At 43.2% G+C, this 23,872-nt stretch overlaps 1 protein-coding gene across 2 annotated transcripts in view; it reads left to right on the top strand.

Moving 5' to 3' along the window:
- MYH15 (myosin, heavy chain 15) overlaps positions 1–22,656 on the top strand; it is a 46,520-nt gene extending 23,864 nt beyond the window's left edge. Inside the window, exons 24-42 of one of the 2 annotated variants that reach the window (XM_009321378.1) lie at positions 60–302; positions 908–1,084; positions 1,612–1,757; positions 2,347–2,437; positions 3,420–3,809; positions 4,790–4,916; positions 6,034–6,152; positions 6,628–6,824; positions 7,840–8,189; positions 9,323–9,447; positions 11,768–11,883; positions 13,892–14,084; positions 14,793–14,996; positions 16,508–16,633; positions 18,012–18,182; positions 18,689–18,793; positions 19,918–20,013; positions 20,509–20,646; positions 22,531–22,656. In XM_009321378.1, the coding sequence (XP_009319653.1) occupies positions 60–302; positions 908–1,084; positions 1,612–1,757; positions 2,347–2,437; positions 3,420–3,809; positions 4,790–4,916; positions 6,034–6,152; positions 6,628–6,824; positions 7,840–8,189; positions 9,323–9,447; positions 11,768–11,883; positions 13,892–14,084; positions 14,793–14,996; positions 16,508–16,633; positions 18,012–18,182; positions 18,689–18,793; positions 19,918–20,013; positions 20,509–20,646; positions 22,531–22,548 (3,132 nt within the window). In that variant the 3' untranslated portion in view covers positions 22,549–22,656. The remainder of the gene's footprint in view (positions 1–59; positions 303–907; positions 1,085–1,611; positions 1,758–2,346; positions 2,438–3,419; positions 3,810–4,789; positions 4,917–6,033; positions 6,153–6,627; positions 6,825–7,839; positions 8,190–9,322; positions 9,448–11,767; positions 11,884–13,891; positions 14,085–14,792; positions 14,997–16,507; positions 16,634–18,011; positions 18,183–18,688; positions 18,794–19,917; positions 20,014–20,508; positions 20,647–22,530) is intronic. The other variant, XM_009321379.1, reaches the window with a different exon arrangement.
- Positions 22,657–23,872: the final 1,216 nt, after the last annotated feature.

The following is a 23,872-nucleotide window of genomic DNA, read 5'->3' as shown; positions in this document are numbered from 1 at the left end:
GACGAGTGAGGAAAAAAGGCCAGGCAGTCATTGCTATCCTCTTCTTTGTGCCACACCAGGAGCAAGACACTCTGGCAGATGCTGAGGAACGATGCGACTTGTTGATTAAATCCAAGATTCAGCTGGAGGCCAAAGTCAAAGAACTGACGGAGCGGGTTGAGGACGAGGAAGAGATGAATTCTGAGCTGACTTCTAAGAAGAGAAAATTGGAAGATGAGTGCTCTGAGCTCAAGAAGGATATTGATGATCTTGAAATAACACTTGCAAAAGTAGAGAAAGAGAAGCATGCTACTGAAAACAAGGTACCTTTAGAACCTCTTGATGTATTCAAAAGAGGCTGGGCATGGATTACTTTTATGACAAGAGTTACTGGTCTTCTGATGGTTTTACACTGTCTCTTACACAGGCCACACTGAAGGAACAGTATATACAGAGTTATTTGACCTTATGAGGGAAAAAGTGTTAACTCTGAGCCTAAGTTTCCCTTTTTCTGAAGTGAGTTTTGCTGCAATTCAGCTAAAGAATTATGTCTAGTTTGGGTATTTTTAAGTAAACAATTTTCTGCTGTAACCATGAGTTCTTCCAGCTCTTCTTCTTAGAGCCTGTAAATGTAAAGCCCATCTACTTCTCCCAGGGAGAATCAGAAGCTGGAGTCCACCACAGTGAGTGACACTGAAAAGAATTTATTACATTTGAAAGAATGTACTAAACCTACAACAAGAGCTGGAACACGTTGACTCCCTTGGTGGCAATTTCACTCAAAAAGCCACAAGGGGCTTTGGGGGGAGAGACCCTTTCTTTCCATCACCTTCCTGCATACAAGTTCAGTACAGACAGTAATTTGAGGCAGGTTATGATAATCCCTTGCTTCAAAGTCTTACAAATACATTCTTCCTCTCTCACACAGGTCAAAAATCTGACAGAAGAAATGGCAACTCTTGATGAGAATATCAGCAAACTTACTAAGGAGAAAAAGTCCTTGCAGGAAGCTCATCAGCAAGTTCTGGATGACCTACAAGCAGAGGAGGACAAGGTCAACACACTGAGCAAAGCTAAAGTGAAACTGGAACAGCAAGTGGATGATGTAAGCTGGATCTGCCTTCATGTTTCCCCAGGCTTGTTTGACCACCACTTACAGTTTCATGAGTCTGAAATGTTGCAAAGCTTTGAAATGTATTCCTGTCCTTTTAGAAATGATCGAGGATTTAGAAATGTAGCCCTTGTTGTACTGTCTGTAAAAGGTATAATTACAGGAATGCTATAAAACCTTATCTGTGTATTTCAGCCTTTGAAAAGAGTGTGATAATGAGGTAAAATCCACTCAGTTTGCATTTGCAGTGTAACTGGCATGAAGTCAAACAGAACTTTGCTACTAAAAGAACTGTAATGCTTGCACAAATGTAAAACATGGACTAACCCTTATGTTATATTTCTTTAGCCCATATGTCCACTGGCTGCCAGAAAACAAAAAATGTAAAATAGGATGCTCATAGTTAAGTACTTCTGCTTTGCCACTTACTAGAGCTCAGCACAAAGCTGGGATTAGCATACATCTGACTGTTGTAAACCATCTGTGTTCAACATATTTAATGAGTGACTTTGTTCCTAAAGCTTGAGGGATCACTTGAACAAGAGAAGAAAGTGAGGATGGATCTAGAAAGGGCAAAACGCAAACTGGAAGGGGATTTGAAGCTGACCCAAGAGAGTGTCATGGACTTGGAGAACGATAAGCTGCAGATGGAAGAAAAGCTAAAAAAGTAAGAGACTGATACTGTTGTACAAAATAAAGCAGCACAGTTACCACTGTCTTTTCAGAGCCTTCAGGTGTGTCATCCTGCTCTGATGGTGGCTAAAATGAAATTCCATGAGAGAGGAGAGAGTGTGTAGCTGAGGAGGGAGGGAAAAATCACTCTTACTTGTGCACGGTATACCTGAGAAATTTTCCAGCATAAAAAAAAAAAAAAAAGGTATTTATGTTTTTCATTGCTTATTGCTTAGAGGAGAAAGCTGAAGGAAGTCTCTAAAGTTGTTCATCCTAACTAGCTATGACAGCATTGCTGAAAGACCTGACCCTGTCAAATATATTTTTCCATTGAGTCTGAAAATAATGTTACTTTTGTATGACACAAAGAACCAGAAATATTATTGCACAAATGCATGCAGAGTCTTGACTTGGAAACCGCTGCTCAGAGGAAGATGTGTTTTCATGCAAATAGCAATAGGTGACGATTGCTTTCATTTTTAGATACATTAGAAGTTTTATTGAACAACTCTTTAAAAATTGCAAAAGCCTAACTTGAAGCTACAGGGAAAATTGTCATAGTAGGATTTTCCTTTCCATGGCAGGAAAGAATTTGAAATGAACCAGCTGAATTCCAAGATGGAAGATGAACAAGCTATAGTGATGCAGCTGCAGAAGAAGATCAAGGAGCTTCAGGTCAGCTTGCTTCTTTCTCATGTATCTTAGGATGAGTTTCTCTTTGTGCCTCACTGAAGGGCTTTGCAGAGATTTTTCATGGCTAGCTGCAGCTTAGCTTTGAGACCCAAAGTGGTGCACGTCTGTAGCTTCCCACACTGCTCCCTTTTCCCCTCAGGATGCTCGCTCTATAGTGGTTCCTTCCCAGTAGCAGGACATATGACCACAGAATGCTAGCGGTTTCAGGCAACGCAGAAAGGCTGCGGTGTTACGTTTTAAGCAAATAATATGGTTCCAAACCATGGAGCTGAGGGTGGATGCTGGGGAGGAGTTCAGCAGTGATAAGCACGAATTTGAAATTTAGGGGAAGGGCTCAGATGCACAGGAAATTTTCAACAGAAATGAAAAGGCCAAAGAAAGTCAGCACAGTCCAAAATGTCTTGACCCAAAATATCAGCTCTGCTTTTTTGTAAATAAAGAACATTTGCATAACTTGGACGTGAAGTGTAGATTGGTCAAAATAACTTTCATAAAAAAGACTGTCCTAATGAATATTCATTATTCATGCAATTCTGCACACTGCTGTATTTGAAATCCTGTCTTAACACTCCTAGAGAGAAGTTACCTCAGTCACAGAGCTCTTAAAATGGGACCAAAGAGTCCGTCCCCTTCAATGACAATTTGTTGCTGCTAGTCCTACTATCAAGTAACTTCTCTCATGTACTTCAGCTGAATGTCAAGTACATGAGTATAAGGTCAATGCATGTGACCTAAATGTCTTGAACTAGAACTTGGAGAGCAATCTACTGTGAGAAAGATGTGACATCATTCTTACTCTAGCTCAAGATCTGATTTATTAGCACAAATGGGCAAGTTTCTGTGCTTCCACCCGTGTTGTAAAGTGTGGGCTGGCAGAGGGTTTAACAATTTGTAAGGTGCTTCAAGGTATTCCAATGGGAATCATCATGAAGGTGACCCAAAGGTGCTCATGTCTCTTTGGTAGGCTCGTATAGAAGAACTAGAAGAGGAGTTGGAAGCAGAAAGAACTGCTCGAGCCAAGGTGGAAAAGCAGAGATCAGATTTGGCCCGAGAGCTGGAGGAATTAAGTGAGCGACTTGAGGAGGCTGGGGGAGCCACAGCTGCCCAGCTGGAGATGAACAAGAAACGTGAGGCAGAGTTCCTGAAGCTGCGGCGGGACCTCGAGGAGGCCACACTGCACTATGAAGCCACAGCCGCCACCCTGAGGAAGAAGCACGCAGACAGTGTGGCTGAAATGGGGGAGCAACTGGACAACCTGCAGCGGGTTAAGCAGAAACTGGAAAAGGAGAAAAGCGAGCTGAAGATGGAAGTGGATGATCTGTCATCCAACATGGAGCAGATGGTCAAGGGAAAAGTAAGGGTCCTGAGGCTTCCCAAACCCCCAAAGGTCATGTGTGGCTAAGGCTGGTCTGAAGGTTTCCCAGAACACCTGATAGGGCTGAAGTGTTTTAGAAGGTGGTGTCTTGCAATCTGAGGGTGCTTATGTGCACATTGTCCCCTCTTCCCCAGCTGGTGGTATAACCCTTCTTACCTGGAGATGGGACAGCAGTTAAGATGGCCCGTCTAAAACACATAGTGCATCCCCAGTTGTAGGCATATGTTTATCTGTGTATCTCAGAGCACAAAACTGCATCACTTAAATTGTGCTCCCCCAGGCTGGTGATGACTGGGGCGATGCCATCCAAGGCTGGACGGCATCTGCATCCTAAGCAGAGCACTCTCTGATCCTGCCCTTGGTTCACAGTTTTGACCCATGTTAGCAAGGAGTGCAAAGCAAAGGCTTGCATGACCATCATGTGTATTTTTACTTCCTATGGCTGAATTGTGGATTTTGTTTCCTGAGTAGATAATTTTGGTAGCTTTCAGAGCACTCTAAAGAATTCTTTCAGTGCAAGTGAAGAAAAGAAATTTCAGTATTCTGAGAGTTAGAAAGCTGTCATCAAACTCAATTTAAGATAAATGGCAATTAAAGCAGAATCAATAAAGCAATTTTCATTGGAGGTGATTTTCCCATCTAGCAATTATGAGGAGGCTTATGCCTGAACTTCATAGGCATGTGATTGCTTTTGAAGTTCTTGCAGAGTCTTTTTACACTGGTGCTTTAGATCAGAACGCAGTTCAGGGAAAACGAATGGGGAAGGTGGTCTGATGGAGAGACTCCTGGCCTGGTACTGTAGACACAGGGCTACTATTCCCCGCTTTACAGCTGTGTCTTTGCTGTCTGCCATTTCTCTGAAAGGCAAACAACAAAAGGATACATATAGAAGGCTACTGCTTCCAAGTGGCTATCTGGAGGCTACAGCTTTGTATGTCTTGTCTCCTGATTCCTGTTAGGCAAATGCAGAGAAACTTTGTCGCACTTACGAAGACCATCTGAACGAGACAAAAACTAAACTGGAGGAAATGACTCGCCTCATGAATGACCTCACTACTCAGAAGACAAAACTCCAGAGTGAGAATGGTATGTGCGTCTTCAGCCTAAGATAAGTTACTGGAAAACAGGCTATCAAGTGTGTCTCAGCACTATGTCAGTGAGATGTATTGTGCAATGGCATCTTCTTGAAGGCAGCTGGATTAGGATTGCTGAATGAAGCAGTGGCTTTGTGTCTTTGCCTTTTCTATCTTCAATATTTTTATAACCTTGGTGGTGGGGGACAACCTTGCCTTCGACTGGCTTTTGAAACAAACCTATAACCATATTTACCAGTACACTGTGCTACCATCTGATGAGCTGAAATGGATGTGCTGGCTAGGTACCCAGTTTCAGGAACAAGGACATGTACATCTATCTTGCAATGCTAGAGGGAAGATGAAGGAGTTGGCATATTGCTGCTGTCTGTGTAAATACCATCTTCCTCAGCATGACCCCTTGGGCATTGCACTCTAGAAGACACTGACATCCGAACAAAAATACCACATGTCCTCTAAGTGCTTGCTACCTTTTTTAGCCAGAGTAGAACTATTTAATCTCTGCATCTTCATCAGATATCACTGTTCTGTGTATTTTCAGAGACATATTTTTCATTTCCTGTCTGTTTTCACGTTAGTTCTATGTACTCCTATGAGGCTGCGGTTTCCACCCTGCAGTGACACCCTTCTTGTAATAAATGAAGTTTTCCTTATGTAGCCCTCTGTTCTGTACGCTGGTTGTTGTGAGGTTCTCAGGGTGCTTTGGAGCCCTCTGAAAAGTCGTCTGTGGAAAAACAACATAAAGTAGTGAAGAAAAGTATAAACAAAACCAGCTACAACTGCACATGAAAGTAAGCATCAGTCTAGTCTGATTCATGAGCTGAACTAAAATTACTGAATCAAGGTATTGGCAGTACAAATAATAACACCACCACCCCCCCCCAAACCAACAAAAAACCCACAAACAAACAAACAAACACCTAAGGAAAACTATCCTGGTGAAGCGTCTGATAGTTACAACTTTGGAATAAGCTTCATAGGAGGTCAGCCACAATCACTCTTAGTTCTTTTTCTCAGCAGAGTTGGACAGGTGGGATTTTGATTTTGGCTGGGACTTTGTAACTTCCTGGTCTTACTTTTTTTTTTCCTTTGGTTAAATCCTGTGGCAGGTGAATTTGTAAGACAGCTTGAAGAGAAGGAGTCACTGATAAGTCAGCTGTCCCGGGGGAAAACATCATTTACACAACAGATTGAAGAACTTAGGAGACAGCTAGAAGAGGAAACCAAGGTAATGCTTTGACTGTGTCCCATTCATTGAGATGGAATGGGGAAAACTGTTCATGTTCATTTGTAGCCAGGATAAAAGCTGAAATGAGACATAGGAATGAGAATGCTTCCTGGTAATTGTACTGATATAAGTTCCTGCCCCTGACTGAGGCAAGTCACAGGAAAAGAGTTTGGAAAACAATCAGTGTCCATAACTGCTAAATAATACTTACCCAGTAGTACAGCCAAAATCTCAGATCTTGCATCTTAAAAGTTTGGATGCTTTTCCAAAGGTGTTAGATTATCTTCAGTCTTGATAGCTTCCTCAGCATGTCACCAGTTAGGGATGGCTTCAAACACTTCTTGCCTCACTTGACCTGGACTGTCAAGGCCAGAGGCAAAAAGAAAAAGAGGCTTAAGCTTGAATTTCTAGGGGCTGTTTGTTTGGGTTTTGCTGTAGGTAACACTGCAATGCTGTGACCTTTATATCCCTGCAGTCCAAAAATGCCCTGGCTCATGCCCTGCAAGCAGCCAGGCATGACTGTGATCTCTTGCGGGAGCAGTATGAGGAGGAGCAAGAAGCCAAGGCAGAGCTGCAGCGGGCTCTCTCCAAGGGAAATGCAGAAGTGGCACAGTGGAGAACGAAGTATGAGACCGATGCTATTCAGAGAACTGAGGAGCTGGAAGATGCCAAGTAAGTGGGCTTCACTGTGCCCTCAGCTGGGAGGACTGTGCTCCCTGCGTCTTGTTGTGGCACTAAGGAAATAGGGCAATCTGGTTGGAAAAAGCCCTCTGGCTCATTGCTGTCATTTGTGGCTCTCCTTCTTCTGTTCTTTTCATTGCTTGAACAAGTCAATGTTTCTGTTGAGTCCTTGTCCATGGGGTAGTGGATATGGATACCGGGGTTTACTTAAGAACTTAACAAGGTTAGATTACCCTACTTGGTTATCTCGCGGACTCACTTGCTTTGCCCCAGCCCAGTGCTACGTTCTCTAGGTCTTGACTTGCCTTCCCAGCAGGGAGATGATGGCTGCTCCAGGAAGGTAGGGCAGAAAGCCATGGTGGCTTGTGCTGTGCAGCCGCTCACAGTTACCAGTCTCAGGTGTTATTGGGCAAGGTCTCTGAGCATCTCCAGCATCTGCCTCTGCACATCTCTGATCTGCGGGATCTTCCCCCACTTCCAGTACATTTTCTCTATCTAGCATCTTCACTTTCTTCTTTCTGGGCCCTTCTTTCTTTCCAGGACCTATTCTTCTTGCCGGGACTCCCAGACCCCTATTTTCCCAATCTAAATAATTTATGAACAGAAGCCCAAGGCATGACCAGCCTCCTAACTGGCAGTTCCATTTCATATCTCTTAATTGGAGGAACATGACACTGTCATTTAGACCAGGTGTTACCAAAATTTACAACCAGCCCATCCTGGTTACAGCTAGCAAGTAGCCTGAAAGTTCAAAAGTTCAATTTCAAATATTCATACACATGCACAAAATTATCTGCCACATGTCAGCATTCATAATTTGAGCTGTTTTTTTGCCTATCATAGTCCCTTCTCTCTAGAGTCTTGATTTCCCCCCCTTCCCCTCTTGTCCCCCCCCCCCCTTCCCTTTCAAAACTGATTTATTGAGCTGCTGGTTTGGTGTCAGTTTTTCAGGATAACATGGCAGCAGTGGCTCTCAATCATTTCACTGTCTCTTCCCACCTGGTAGGAAAAAGCTTGCCGCTCGCCTGCAAGAAGCTGAGGAAGCAATCGAGGCGGCCAATGCCAAGTGCTCTTCTCTGGAAAAGACAAAGCACAGGCTGCAGAATGAGCTGGAAGACATGATGATTGACCTGGAGAAGGCCAACTCAGCAGCTGCCTCCCTGGACAAGAAGCAGCGTGGGTTTGACAAGATCATCAATGACTGGAAGCAGAAGTATGAAGAGTCACAGGCTGAGCTAGAGGCTTCCCAGAAGGAGGCCCGTGGCCTTAGCACCGAGCTCTTCAAGCTGAAGAATGCCTACGAGGAGACGCTGGACCATCTGGAGACGTTGAAACGGGAAAACAAGAACCTCCAAGGTAGGCCTCATTCAGGCCCCGTGTCCAATGCGAGAGCCACACCAGTGGACAGCTGGAGGGATGCAGGTGCCCTGTAACAGCTGTGGGGAAAGGCATTGTTGTGGTTTAACCTCAGTCAGCAACTGAGTACCACACAGCCACTCGCTCACTCTCCTCGCCCCCCTGGTGGGATGGGGGAGAGAATTGGAAGAGTAGAAGTGAGAAAACTCATGGGTTGAGATAAAAACAGTTTAATAATTGAAATAAAATAATAATAACAATAATAATGTAATAATAATAATCATAATACACAAAGCAAGTAATGCACAGTACAATTGCTCACCACCCACCAACTGATGCCCAGCCAGTCCCCGAGCAGCGGCCCCCCCCGGCCAGCTTCCCCCAGTTTATGTACTGAGCATGATGTCACATGGTATGGAATGTCCCTTTGGCCAGTTTGGCTGTGCCCCCTCCCAGCTTCTTGTGCACCTCCAGCCTTCTCAGTCAGTAGAGCATGGGAAGCTGAAAAGTCCTTGACTAGTGTAAGCACTGCTTAGCAACAACTAAAACATCGGTGCGTTATCAACTTTGTTCTCATCCTAAATCCAAAACACAGCACTGTACCAGCTACTAGGAAGGAAATTAACTCTATCTCTGCTGAAACCAGGACAGGCGTTTATCTCATCCTTGAGACTAGCTTTCTGATGTGTTTGGAGACACTGACTGATGCTGGCAATGAAGGTTTTAAACACAGAAATTGGTACGCCCAGAGAAGAGCAGGCTTCCCTTTGCTCACCTGTCAATGAAGTTCACTGGCAGAGGTGCCAGTATCAGAGGAGGAACAGGAAAGATGACAGAGGTGCAGCGGATGAAGCCTAGATAGCTCCCAAGCAGAGCACGGTGTTGCTAGCCTGCAGATCACAGATAAAAACTAAACCACTATAATCACTTCAAAAAGCATTTACAAGAAAAAGTCTGTGCCTTCAAGTTGGTCAGGTAAAAAAAGTTGCTGTAATTGAAAGTAAGGCAGCGCTTGTGTACAGATGAGCCCTACAAGTAGTAGTTTGAGGCATGGGTCCTGTATTCACACTCCGTGAATAGCAATATATTTGGGACACTCTGATCGCTAAATCCGTCCATCCTTTCTGTTTCAGAGGAGATTTCTGATCTGACCAATCAGATTAGTGAAGGAAACAAGAGCCTCCATGAAATAGAAAAAATCAAGAAACAGGTTGAACAAGAGAAGTCAGAAGTTCAGCTGGCTCTGGAAGAAGCAGAGGTAAGGGAAGAAAGATCAAGGGAAGAGGAAAGGGTGTATTTATCACAATTTTCCTTCCTTTTTTATCCTCTCAGCAACACAGCCAATGTGTTGATTGTTAGCAAGTGCAACCTCTCTGCACCCAGCTCCTCCGGTCTTGTTAGCCAGTGTTTTCAAGAGTGACTGGTGACTTTCGGAGATGTCAGCTCTAAGATGATCAAGTGGAGGCCCTTTCGAAGGAGGTGCCTTGTAGGTTTTGTTTTTTTGTGGTTGGGGATTATTTTTCTGTTTCAGGAAGCTCAGAAATCTTCTGCTCACCTCCTGAAAATCCAGTCCTTCTTGCTTGCTTCAGCATAGAATATTTCAGTCTTCCAGGAAACAGGAACTGCTGAGAACTATGGTCTTACTTTATCAGATATTTCTAGCGTCTATTTTCCAACAACAAATTGACCATTTCCTGTTTTTGAGAATAAAAAGACAAGCCTCCTGATGACTTTAAATTGCATAAGGTCTCAGATATTGTATTGGATACTGCAGCCTGCTTAAAAAAATGGTAGCAGTCTCAGAAACCAAATGATAGCAGGCCATTTGGAAAATCTTTAACTCTCATAGGAATTTGGTAAAGACACTTAGCATCACTGCATTAATTTCTACTGTGACAAGTATGCACGTACCCAAGAGGGATGCCTCATCCCATTTTCCAGAAACAAACCAACAATGTGGAACAAGCCTACTGGGAATCCTGATTATTCACTTTAAAGGGATGGGTTGTCAGGTTTTCTTAAAGTTTGGTGCATTGCAGAGCTAGGAAGGGGTATAGGTGTTGTTGGCTAGAAGCAACACAGCACATAGCAAGGGATTTTTAGTGAAGGCTGCATTGCTTTTAAATTGTGCTCTAAATAATATCTGCTAAAACAAACATCACCCAGTGACATGGATCTGTTAATACCTTAAATGCTGTGCAACTTCTTTTGTCTGTTACAGGATGCTTTATACTTTGCAGGGATTTCACAGCCAAACAAACAGGTGTCATGATCAGAGCAGAGGAAAGATCATGTCTTTCTTCCACAGCTCTGGCATGTGGAGAGTGATTACATGCTCTGTCAATAAACTTCTCTCACTAGAAAGAATACATCAGTTCTTGAGGGGTCTAAGGGGCACGCTTTACTTTCCTGGACTGTGTGGAACAGCTTCCTAAAGCTCAGTGAAATTAGGAACTAACGAAAGTAAAGTGATGATGTATTTTATTTTAATTGTGAAAGAAATGGTTTAATACAGATTTTCTCCCTTCCTTGTGAGTTTGGGTCTCCGGCAGTCACAATGGTGACATGGTACTCCTGCGTGCCATTCCCATTAATATGTCGTGGCTCCTTGGCGTGAAGTGTGCATTCGACTGACCTGTAGCTGCTGCACAATGGCCGGAGATTAGCAAGGATTTTGTACCGCTTTGTCTTCAGAACCTCCGTTCTGTTTCCATCATTTCTCAAGGGAAGCATGGCTAAGCCTGTGCAATCCTACCCTTCAGAGAGCACTTCCAAAATATATGGTGTTCAGTTCTGCTTCCCTTCCCTGTGTGATGCGAGCAGCAAGGAGTCAGAATGCCACTGAGCCTGGTTTATGCAAGAGCTGGAAGTCAGAGGCCCTGTTATTTCTATGGGCTGTTGTCAGCGTACTTCTCAACTTCCATATATGAGGGAAATGTAAGAACAAAGACATAGGAACAAATCTCCCCCGTTTCACAGAGGTGTCTTCATGTTAATTGGAAAGAGCGGACACAGTATTTTTGCATTTTGTCATATAGAGCTGGTGCCTGTTATTTCTTTCCTTGAAGTCATATTGCCTACTGAGATTGTATAAATGGGAGGCTTTCCACACTTCATGATTTGGAGAGATCTTTGTGAGCTGGGGGATGTGTGGACCCCTTCACCCTCGCAACAACAACCTTGCTTTAGCTTTTGCCTATCCCTTACAAGCCCATGAATTTCTGGAGGGTGTCTGTACAGGGGTGCAAAGAGGGGAACGTCTGTTGTTATCAAAACCACGCAGGCAGGGCCTAAGGTATTTTTTTTTGTGAGCCATGGCCTGTTTGAAAATTTGTCCTTTGAGGAGCTTGCTGCTCAGTTTTCCAGCTGCCAAGTTACATTAGAAGGCAAATTAATGCATTGTTTTGCCATGTAAGCAGCTCATGTCCTTCCCTAGAGAGAGAGGTAGGGAGGAAACAGTGCTATTGGGAACGGGAAGAAAAGTGTGAAGGGATCATCTTTGTGCAGCACTTTGTGATTTGAAAAAATAAAAAAATAGCGACTCCTGGCCTGCAAGCTCTTGGTGCTTTCTATTTCAGGGAGCTTTGGAGCATGAAGAAAGTAAGACCCTTCGTTTTCAGCTTGAACTTTCGCAGCTTAAAGCAGAGTTTGAAAGGAAACTGACAGAAAAGGAGGAAGAAATGGAAAATATAAGGTACTGTGGAGGAAGCAGCGTGTTTTTTTAAGGGGAAAATCTCAAAAGACCAGAAATATTCTCAAGACCCAAGCCAGTCAAATGCACCACAGGTAGTTACGCCAGCAAAAGCAGATACTGTCTGTACTAGAAACCAAGACAGCTCTGATTATTTGCCAAAGGGTAGTCCTACCACATTACCATTTCTTAGTTCAAATATTCCTGTCAGTTCAGCCTCTGCCAGCATACACATAAGCCCATCATACATATCGCATAGCAGCTGTAACACAACTGACTGGCATAACCGAAGTTGCAGCAGACCAAGGGTCGCTAAGTCTGTATATTTACAGTACGGAGACAAGTAGGTCTAGGGAGCTGCCTTCTCCTCATCCTCTAGGATGGCTGCCTCCCAAGGGGAACCTCAGGCAAAATCAGCAGTACTACCTCAGTGGTCCTCAAACCTATGTTATCTGAAGACAGTCTTTACCTCTGCATTTAGTTAATTTATGCAGTTATAGTTACACTGATTGTGGAAGGATATGAGGAGCTTGCCGTTATGTGTACACCATTTGGGTAAGTAGTGAGAATTGCAGAGGTACAGAAAGTGTGAATATAAAAGGAGAGGAGTTTGCAGGTGAAAGGGATAAACAGGAAAAATGGAAAGCAATTAGGTCACAGGAGGATAATGTCTTTTGTCTCTCCCCTCCCACCAAGCACAAAGTCTAATCTGAAGAGTTACAGTCTTAAAATAATGCTACGCTGGGCCAGATTTTCAGCAGTTCTTCAGAAAACTCCGGCCTTGAATTAGTCAATGTTGCAGTACTATTAATCCAAGAACCATGTCATTGTTTGTGGGTAGGGTAAAAAGTAGGGAAGGGGAAGTCCAAGGCTCACCTTGGCCAACATAGACAGAAGGATTGTTATGTTAGTTGTTTAAAAAACAAATAATGTTTCGTCCCTTTCAGATACTGTCTTCTAATGTCCTGCAGATGTCTGGCTTACAGAGATCTCAGGACAAGCTAACCTAATCAATACCTTCTGCCTCAGCTTCGTTATGAGTGTTTTGCTGCTAAGTTGTTCAGCAGACATGCTGTGCTGTTCCCTGGGAGTTTAGGGCACAGTTCAGTATCTTGCTGAAGCAATAAGGCCCTCAAGGTTTTCTTTGTTGACTCAATGATTTCCCAGAACTCCTACGCTTTCAGCAGAACTTGGCCAGCTTCCCTGTGTGAGTCATATCCTGTGCTTTGAGTTACCTTCTGGTTGTAAGAGAGCAAAAATTTCATCATAGGACTTGACTGTTACAGAGTCAAGAAAATTAAGCACCTGTCTGTATCTGTTTTGCCATCTTTAAATCGGCACTAAGCTCCTTTCACAGGGGGACCAGGCTGTTAATTAGGGTGGGCCTAATCTGTCCTGACTTTAGATGTCCATAACACAGATTTCTATTCCTGAATTATTCCCCTTATAATTGAGCATAAGAAATGTGTTTCAACATCTGCTTTAAAACACAATAAATTGTAGCTTACGCATGCCATTTACTATAAAGAGCACCTAGAGTAAATAGCTTAGAATGTAGCTGCATACCTTCAGTTTGGTTAATCCCCTCCATAAATGCCTTCATAAAAAGGCTGAGATGTAAAACATCCCAGTAAATGATTCAGTAAATATCTTGGTTAGTGACTGCTAAGCTTGAAGTGCTTCTTGTTAGGTTCAAACCTGTAGTTGCTTGACTTTACAAGAGATCTGAGAGAACTCCTTGCTCCAATATTGCCAAAGGAAACATGGGAGAAGGATGCTATAGGTGCTTATGGATCAGGAGTTAGCTGAGTGTGTGAAGCACACCAGCCAGTTAGATGGCAGTGAGGCATTAGAAACCTGTGCTATGTATGTCATTCAGAAATATACTATTTCTGGAAATGAGACACTTTCAGAAAGTGAAGTACTGTTGCATGTAGTTCTATGTTCCTGTGCAGAGAGGAAAATTACTCCATTCACCCTTCATGTCCTTTTTACATTATTCCATAATCAGGAGAAATCAGCAACGTGCCATAGATTCACTGCAGTCCACCCTTGATTCTGAAGCCCGGAGCAGAAATGAGGCCATCCGGCTCAAGAAGAAGATGGAAGGGGACCTCAACGAGATGGAAATCCAGCTCAGCCATGCTAACAGGCATGCTGCAGAAGCAACAAAGTCAGCACGTGTCTTCCAGACACAAATAAAGGTACTCCAAGAGCTGCCAGTCCCAAGCACCCAATGGGAGGTGGGGACTACATTTCATTAGCAGAGAGCAAATCAGCAATGGTGATGGTAATTAAGAGAGAAGCAACTCCCAAGGATGTGCAGAAAAAGCCCTTGGTGATCATGTTTGGTGTAAGAGAATACTGAAATATGGATTTCTTCCAAGACTTGCATACAAGCTGGATGAGATCCAGTCATAAAACCCTTGCTGGCTACAGCCTCCTGCAGGGGCAGGAAGCTACAGCGTAAGGAACTGAAAATCTATGATCTTCTTGTGAGCTTGCAAGTCCTTTAAAAGTGGAGAGCAAGTCACTTGGCTGGAGTACAGGGATTGTGTGTATATTCAGCTTTGTTGTTTGCTTCAACATTTGTAATAGCTTAAAGAAACCAAAAACTGCTAAGACACCTCTTAAGTCATCACCTCTCCCATGCCTAAGCAACTAGTTCTGCCTCAGGCAGAACTGCTGGCTCTGACAGATTTGAATACACAGTTTTTTCCCCCGTTGCACCACATACCACAAAAGCTATTCAGCTTACAGTGTGGAGGAAACCTTTCTCCAAAAAAGAAGCACTGAAATTGCACTGAGGTGGGCCCCATGCAACCTCTGCAATCTGGGGTCCTCTTATGTAAGCACAGTGGCTTGAAATGGAGTTGCACTGGTAAAAAAAACAAACATCTGTTTTGTTATAGGAGCTTCAGGTGCAGCTGGATGACTCGGGACACATGAATGAAGATCTGAAGGAGCAGCTGGCAGTCTCTGACAGGAGGAACAATCTTCTCCAGTCGGAGCTGGATGAGCTGAGGGCTTTGCTGGACCAGACTGAACGGGCGAGGAAGGTGGCAGAGCATGAACTGCTGGAAGCCACTGAACGTGTGAACCTGCTTCACACTCAGGTTGGCTTTTTCTGTGCTCTCTCCCACACTGGCTTAAACTGAGCCTTGTCTATTAAGCAATGACACTCTCCATGGCCGTCATAAGTCAGACACACCTTGCCTCCTTCAAGGGAGAAAATGAGGGAGAGGAAGTAAGTCACTCTGTAGATATGCCACCTCACTCCCTTCAAGTTAGCTGGAATTGATGATTCAGCCAACTGCTTTAATAAGTTTCCAGAAAAAGTGATGATGGAAGATAACAAGAGTAAATTTGATTTCTTTCCCTCTTCCATGCTGTAAAACCAGTTTCCTGCTTTAGTTAAGCCATGGCTGGGATGGTGCGGCATTTCTTTGGAGAAGCAATGCTTCAGGATGTTGATGTTACTCAGCAATGAAAACTGCAGATGCTGGGTTCTAACAATAGGTGTGTTGTGCAGGGCAGGAAACTACCTCACAGCAAAGTGCTCTCTACCACGTCACAGGTCTTCATTAATATAGGCCTTTGGACTTTGTCATGATGGACACTGCAGGTTTACAGGGCCATGGAGGGGCATGTCCTGACGTGCCAGCATTTTTGCTACAAAACCAAAGCTTCTCTTCACCAAATAATTAATGGTCAGAAGGAAACGAAAATGTGCTACAGGCTGATGATGTTTTGCAGTGTTTCCTCCAGCCCGTGATGCCATGGGGCTTCTGTTTTAATCACCTCATTGACTAACTGATTATGGATCGTTAGTTTTAAAAAATGAGCCAGCTCATTCATTCTTCTATTTCAGCCTCTTGCTTATTATTTTATCTAAACCAAAACCTGAATATTTGCAGGTTGAAGAGTATTTTTAATATTTCCTCAGTCTGAAGTTAAGCTATGTAGTAAAGGCCAGCCCTTACCACGTACCTGGATTTCCCTTCCCAAATCATAGAATCATATAATCCTTTAGGTGGGAAAAGACCCTTAAGATCATCAAGTCCAACCGTAAACCTAGCTGTGCCAAGTCCACCGCTAAACCATGTCCCTAAGCGCTGCGTCGACCCATCTTTTAAAGACCTCCAGGGGTGGTGACTCCACCACTTCCCCAGGCAGCCTGTTCCAGCGCTTGACAACCCTGTCGGTGAAGACATTTTCCCTGAGAGCCGATCTAAAGCTCCCCTGGTGCAACTGGAGGTCGTTTCCTCTCGTCCTATCGCCCGTGACCTGGGAGAAGAGACTGACACCCCCCTCGCTACAACCTCCTTCCGGGGAGTTGCAGAGAGCGATAAGGTCTCCCCTCAGGCTCCTCTTCTCCAGATGGAGCGACCCCAGTTCCCTCAGCTGCCTCCTCAGCAGACGTGTGCTCTAGACCCTTCGCCGGCTTCCTTGCCCTCCTTTGGCCGCGCTCCAGCACCTCAATGTCTTTCTTGTAGCAAGGGGCCCTGTATAACTCTGTGTAATCCAGGAGCTGCAAAAGTATTTGCACGGTATTTAGAGAAGTTATGTCTCTAATCATCACTTTTCCTCCTTTTCCACTGTTCCTTTGGGGAAAACTTAATAAAAGAACACAAGCCTGATCAATCAAAAGAAGAAGCTGGAGGGTGACATTTCCCAGATGCAGAATGAAGTGGAGGAATCAATCCAGGAGTGCCGGAACGCAGAGGAAAAAGCCAAGAAAGCAATCACAGATGTAAGTAGTCTGGTTTCTTGCTCACTTCTTTTCAGTACCGCAATGTCTTAGGACAACCAGGTAAGTATGTCTCAGGTCACCTTTTCTGTGCTTGTTACAAAGCTCATACATCCAAAGCAGCCCACAGTTATCTGGAGGTAACTGATGTAACTACAAAATAAAACAAGCTAGAGGTAAAAAGAGAGGAAGGACTTTTTCCTGATGTTTGGGTTTTGGTTGTTTTGTTGGGTTTTTTTTGACCCAAGAATGCAGTTTCCACTGATCCTCAGAGTCTCAGGTCATGTCACCTTTGAGTCAGGTAAATCATACACCTGGATAGGCTAAAGCAGCTCAGACTGAACTAGCGCTAACTGGTCTGCTGGTGTACATAGAATCTGATGTGAGAAACAAAATTACTGAACCCCAAACATGGTACCCTAGAACTAGGTGTCTATTGGAAAAACATGAGGCCTAAGATCCCAGGAGGAGAGACGGGGTGCATTCTTCCTCTCGGGAAAACATAATTTGGGCAGGTATAGTTTCATTTCCCACAGACCTGGAGAAATCCATGTCTTCAGAGTTCAGCTGATGTATCACATCATACCAACAGATAAAATGAAAGCTAGAACGAGAGGTTTCTGCGAGTTACATGTCTGGTGTGCCTGGTCAAAGCTATTCCTGTACCATGGTCTTTACTGCTTCTCAGCTGACAGCACTATTACTGCCTGCCAGAGAGAAGGTGCTGATTGTCCTTGATTCAGCTCCAGCCTGGATTGCAATGACGGCTGTCTTCCGATGACTGCTCAGTGATGGGTACAAAATCTGTAAATGGCTCTTGGTGGCAGTCACAAACATCAAAGCTTGGCACCCTTGTTACCTGTCTTACAGAACGGCCAGGGACTATGTAAGATGTTGAAACTGAGCTTCGTATCCCAGCAGAAACTACTCTGCTGTTACAGCCGCTCAAGTAGCTCCTGTCTATGGCTGTGCAGGGAAATTTGTCTGCCAGTTGTTTTAATCTACTACCTTTCAAGAGCTCCAAACACCAAAATTAGATTTTGAATAAGTTCTAGGTAAAATGTCTGTAATGAATGGCACAGGCTTACTTGTAGGCATTATAAATGAGGATATTATATAGCACAGATACTAAAGGGAAAAAAAAAAAAAGGTGGGGGGGAAATCTTAAATCTCCGCATTAGAATACGGAGGGAAAAAAGGCCTCCAAGGCTATTCTGTCTTTGCATTTTCTCTGTCCAGGCAAGATATGCACACACAAGATATTCTCTGGAGTTTTGGATTATCCACAAGTAGTGGATAATCCAAGATAGATCTCCCATCATTTCTTCTGAGACATAATTCAATAGCATGAGAGCTGCTGTAAAATGTGGTTGTTTTTCAGGCAGCAATGATGGCTGAGGAGCTTAAAAAGGAGCAGGATACTAGTGCTCACTTGGAGAGAATGAAGAAGAACATGGAGCAAACCATTAAAGACCTCCAGAAGCGACTGGATGAAGCAGAACAAATAGCCCTGAAAGGTGGCAAGAAGCAGATCCAGAAACTGGAATCCAGGGTAAGTTTGTGATCCACCTTCAGACCGCTGTCTCCTGCTTACAGAACTGGGACCAGGTAGGTGCCCTAGGGCTGCCTGGTAAGTTCATAGAGGCCAATAAGTGATACTATGAATGCTTTCTTCTGTTTCACAAAATGCAGGTGAGCAGTTCTTGGAGGCATGCTTCCCCTTCATCATCCAGCTACAATGAGCTGTTGTAGCATAGCAGATGACCAAGCCCTTGATTAAAAAAATAATTTAAAACCCCCCAACATCTAAAACCAGGAAAAGCCTCTGAAATGCTTGCTTCAGTTAAACTTTTTTGGCCTTTGCATATGTCTGCACCTTTGCTGGTGCAGTTTAAATACATTTATGAAAAAGCAGAATGGAAAGGTGACATTTTGATCTGTTCCTGAAATTCGACTCTATGGAGATGCTGAGAAGATGAGCATTTCTTGAACTGTGAATCAAATTATCTGTTGCTTTGTACACGTAGCATAATGGCAAGGGTTTTTCCTTTTTTGCAGGTTCGTGAGTTGGAGAATGAACTCGAGACTGAACTCCGTCGCAATTCAGATGCCCAAAAAGGAGCCCGCAAGTTTGAGAGACGCATAAAAGAGCTGACTTACCAGGTATGCTGAGCACTGTAGTAACCACTAGGTCCTTGGAAAGAAATAGTGACTTCTCCCAGTGTCATAAGTTGCCTCTGTTTCAGTGAAGGATAAAGGACAAAGGACGGCATTACCCAGAGCTTTCTGATTGTAGGAAGCTTTAGGGATAGGAGGAGCATCTCCCTAGGGCTACCATCATCTTGCTTGACTCATCGTGACTAATGTTAGAAAGCCTTTGTTGCTGGGATTTGGACAGTTTTAGCACAGTATTAATATGGAGCAGGCTTAGATGACTATTCACACTGCAAGAGAAGAAAGAGCCCAGCTGTCTCTCAGCTGTGCTGATGTTGAAAAAAAGAGCCAGAAGGATTCAGTTGACTCTAACGCATCACTCAGTGTAGGGTTGCCCTGTCCCAGGGCTCTGTCACCTATTGCTGAGCAGCAAGATCTAGTTGTGAGCCTCCCACAGGTTTGAAAACAGCTGCTGTTGCTGCTTGCCTTTTGAAAAGGGTCTTCAGCACAGATGCCTTTGCTTTCGACAGCACTCTTAAGAAGATAATCCCATCCATCTGCTTTAGGAGATTATTTAGCCTCCTACCTGTTGTTTTACTCTGACTTTTTTATGGAGAGGCTGAAGGTTGTTTTCTTAGAATACTGCGCCCTGGCACAGGCAGACAGAATTAGCTGGTCCTTCTGCTTATGGACTGTGATGGCTTAAACCTGGCTCCTTTTACCAGAAATGCCTCCAAACAAGAATTTTAAGTATGGAAATTACGTATATTTTAGGCCCACCCATAGGTCTGTTTCACTAAATAATGACACACTCTATAATGACAAGAGTGCTCCTCATCCCTGAGCAAGGAACTTGTGTGTGTGTTTATGTGTATACTTTCAAAAGTGTGTGCACATATATATGTATCTGTATATGTATATATATTTACATCTATATATAAATGGGGAGGGTACTCTCTTTTAGCCCTCAGCCTCCAAACTATTCTGTGATTCTATGATCACAATATGGCTTGTTTGCTTTTTTGAACGGTATGTTTCTAAAATTATATACATGGCAGCCATACCTATTTCACTATGGGAGATGCTTTAGGCCTTTTTACACTGTCAACCCAATTAATGGTGTTTTGACACAGTCAGAAGAAGATAAGAAAAATCTGGCCAGGATGCAGGATCTGATTGACAAGCTACAATTAAAAGTGAAGAGCTACAAGCACCAAGCAGAGGAAGCTGTAAGTAACTATTTGGGCCTTCTTACCTTTGAGAAATTTGTTGTCCTAAACCCACAATCTTTAAACTGTAGAAGCTTTTAGTACAAATGCACATTTTGTGTGTGTATTAATATTTGTATTTATATAAAACCTGTATGTATAAATATATTTATAATATATATAAAATAAAATATGTAGCATATGTGTTTATTACATTTAAGAAGAGGTATTCAGTTTTATCTTAAGATTGCAGTATAATTTGCAAGGGAAGGGGGGAAGGGAAGGAACAGGAAAGACTTTTTTCCTCCTAGTCCCTCAGGAGGCATGTTGAGAACCTCCCAGTTCACTTAACATGGAGAGTGCCACTGGAAACATCAACTCTGTAAAACAATCCCAGTTCTCCAGGAGGCAAGGACTGTTACCTAGTCATGCTGAGCACTTCCCATCCCGCTTGAAATGGAAAGTTTTGTTTCACGTGGACAGGAGGAAATCAGCTGCACTGTTTTCTCTCACCAGGAAGCTCAAGCCAATCTGTACCTTTCGAAGTACAGAAAACAGCAACATGATCTGGATGATGCTGAAGAACGGGCTGAAATAGCTGAATCTCAAGTTAATAAGCTGAGGAGCAAGTCAAGAGATATTGGCATGAAAAAGGTATGGTTATACCATACAGGGTAAATGTGACCGTTTAATACACAGTAGTGGATGCTATGCAGGAAGATCTGTTACGTCTCTTAAAATAGCATGGACTAGAATAAATTCTTGTTTACTACATTTTTTATTTTCAGTCTACCCTTTTTTTTAACATTAAGGTAAGCCTTTAAGACAGCAATCATCTGATGCTTAGGCAAAATTAATTCTCTGTCCTCTTGATGTTGTCATTTAACCTCTGTGCTCAGCAGCAAGTTTCCAGAACTGGTGATTTCGGGTTGGTTTTTTTTTTTTGCCAAGGGATATTAAAAAACTCCATCTTTTTCTCCCTCTGATGATGTAGATTTCTATGTATGTAATACAGCCTGGGGATTACTGCACTAGCAGATTGCCACATATTTTAACATTGCTCTTTCAATGAACTTGTATTGATTTGAAGAGCTGGATGAAAAGAAAATATTGGTGATTAGTCACTTAGGTGCTGGGAAGTCATTAGTAATTAGGAATATATTTGTGGTGTTTTGCACTTGTGCAGAATGGTAGTAGAATAATATTGATGAAACTAAAAGGTGCCTAAGAACTTTGTCTGGAACTGAAAGCAAACTTTTGCTTATCTATGTTTCCCTTGTGGCAACCAAGGCAAGTAAGAGTGGGGTTGTTACGTGTAGGAATGATAGAAAGAGGAGCTGGGTCATTGCTTTATCTGTTTCATCTGCAAGTGAAACATAAACTGCCATGCTTAACGTCATATAAGTTTTACGGGGGTGACAGCTCCTGAGTCAAGAAAGAGGGGAAAAAAACCCTTTCTATATAATTTTGGTATTTTTATCACACTTGATCCCAGTACTTTCCTTCTCTCTTCTGTATCCACCATTCTGTGGGAGGAAACACTCCAATTTCTGCTTTTATATTGGACTAATAAAGTCACCTTTGACTGATATAAATGACTGTAGCTGCACTGTCTAGAGCAGAGATACATTAAAACTGCATGAAGATCTGGTCTGGCACACATTTATGTATGATGGAAGCAGTACTGTAGCTGAAGCTCAATAGTTTTTCAGCTTTTAAGAGCAAAAAATTTCCCCATATTTTTCTTTAAATTATTCCAGCCCTACCAAAAAAAAAAAAGAAAACTCATATAAGTTCACAAAGCCATGGCATCACACAGACACTGAAATAGGTAAACTGTTAGAGTAACTTATTTTTTTAAATTCTGTTAAGAGTGCTGTTTATTCCCTGTATCTTGCTAGTATCCTCTTTCTGTCTCAAATATGCAAAAGTCATAGAAAAGCAGATGCCTGTTTTTATTAATCAGGTGCTAGTTTACTAATACCAATTCCAGCTCTGGCTTATAGCAGAGTATTGTGCTGTCAAAAGATTAACTCAATGGTACACACAGAGGTGTCGTCTCCACAAAAAGGGACTTGTGGCAGTAATGGCAGTAGCTGCCAGAGAACATGTTCAGGCAGCAAATGCCATCCCAAAAGTCATGACACATCTCCTTTGGGGAGAGAAAGGCACTGGAGAGACTAGTCGTGTTGCATTAGAAATAGCTACTGCTACTAGTACCCATGTTCCTGGAAACTCTGGGAAGTGTGTGTGATTCAGAATGAGCACCACCATCCATTGAAACAGGGTTGTATAGAAGTCATCTGCTATCAAAGGGATATATACTCTAGCATGAGGACAAGAAACTTGTATCGTTAGCTGAAGTAAGCAGCAAAGGTTGGCTAGATTGGTGCTAGTCTATTTCAGATAAAAACTGGTAATACCAGGGAGCAGATGCATTAGTGAAGAGAAGCTTTTGTCATTTACTTGTGAACTTACTCTAAAACCCCTCAACACTTCCATTTTTAACAGTTATATACTATCTCAATTACATTTCAGGTTCATGAAGAGGAATAAGTACAGTCCAAGCTGACAGATATGGGAAGATGCTTGATATAATCAGGCACAACCGAAAGCAGATGTAGAAAAAAATAAGCGCTTACAGAAATAAACATCAAGTGAAAATCCAAAGAGAATGTGTAGTATATTCCATTCATTTCTTTGTGTTTTTATTTTGCCAAACCCCAGGGATCAATAAAAGATTACATCTTGCCAACAGCCCTCTTCATTATGATGGAACAAACCCTAATTGGAAGATCTCTGACAAAATCAAAACCAAGGGCAAATCCAGTCATGCTTCACAGCCTCATGTATTTCACGTGCAGATTGTTAAAGCAGCACAGATCAAACCTGTGCAAGGGGACAGCCCTTAAAGCTGGGATAACCCAGCTTCCATCTGTCCTGCCAGCTGGAGTCTGTATGAGTTTTGTAGGAGAGCAGAAAGTAAACTTTTTCATATGAACAGTCAGTTTAGAAGCCTCCACTACTACCAGGCTCTTGTTTGCTAGCTGCAGGAGAGACATAGGAAATGCTGTGGAGGGACATGTCCCATGAGGACTGCCCGTGGCTCAGAAATAGAGTGTTCTCTTCGATCTTTTCCACTTTTAAACAGGGAAGTTCTCTTTGCTTGAAATTAAAACACTAGAATCATAGAATCATTAAGGTTGGAAAAGACCTCTAAGATCATCGAGTCCAACCATCAACCCAACACCACCATGCCCACTAAACCATGTCCCTAAGCGCCTCATCTACATGTCTTTTAAATACTTCCGGGGATGGTGACTCAACCACTTCCCTGGGCAGCCTCTTCCAATGTTTAATCACACTTTCAGTAAAGAAATTTTTCCTCATGTTCAATCTAAACCTCCCCTGGCGCAACTTGAGGCCATTTCCTCTCGTCCTTTCGCCAGTTACTTGGAAGAAGAGACCGACACTAAGTACAATCTCGCTACAACCTCCTTCCAGGTAGTTGTAGAGAGTGATAAGGTCTCCCCTGAGCCTCCTTTTCTCCAGGCTAAACAACCCCAGTTCCCTCAGCCGCTCCTCATAAGACTTGTTCTCCAGACCCTTCACCAGCTTCGTTGCCCTTCTCTGGACACACTCCAGCACCTCAATGTCCTTCTTGTAGTGAGGGGCCCAAAACTGAACACAGTATTGGAGGTGCGGCCTCACCAGTGCCGAGTACAGGGGCACAATCACTTCCCTACTCCTGCTGGCCACACAATTTCTGATACAAGCCAGGATGCAATTGGCCTTCTTGGCCGCCTGGGCACACTGCCGGCTCATGTTCAGCCGGCTGTCAACCAGCACCCCCAGGTCCTTTTCCGCCAGGCAGCTTTCC

The sequence above is a fragment of the Pygoscelis adeliae genome, unplaced genomic scaffold, assembly GCF_000699105.1.
Source record: "Pygoscelis adeliae isolate BGI_AS28 unplaced genomic scaffold, ASM69910v1 Scaffold363, whole genome shotgun sequence".
NCBI classification, from domain to species: Eukaryota; Metazoa; Chordata; class Aves; order Sphenisciformes; family Spheniscidae; genus Pygoscelis; species Pygoscelis adeliae.
This window is presented reverse-complemented; position numbering and strand designations above follow the sequence as displayed.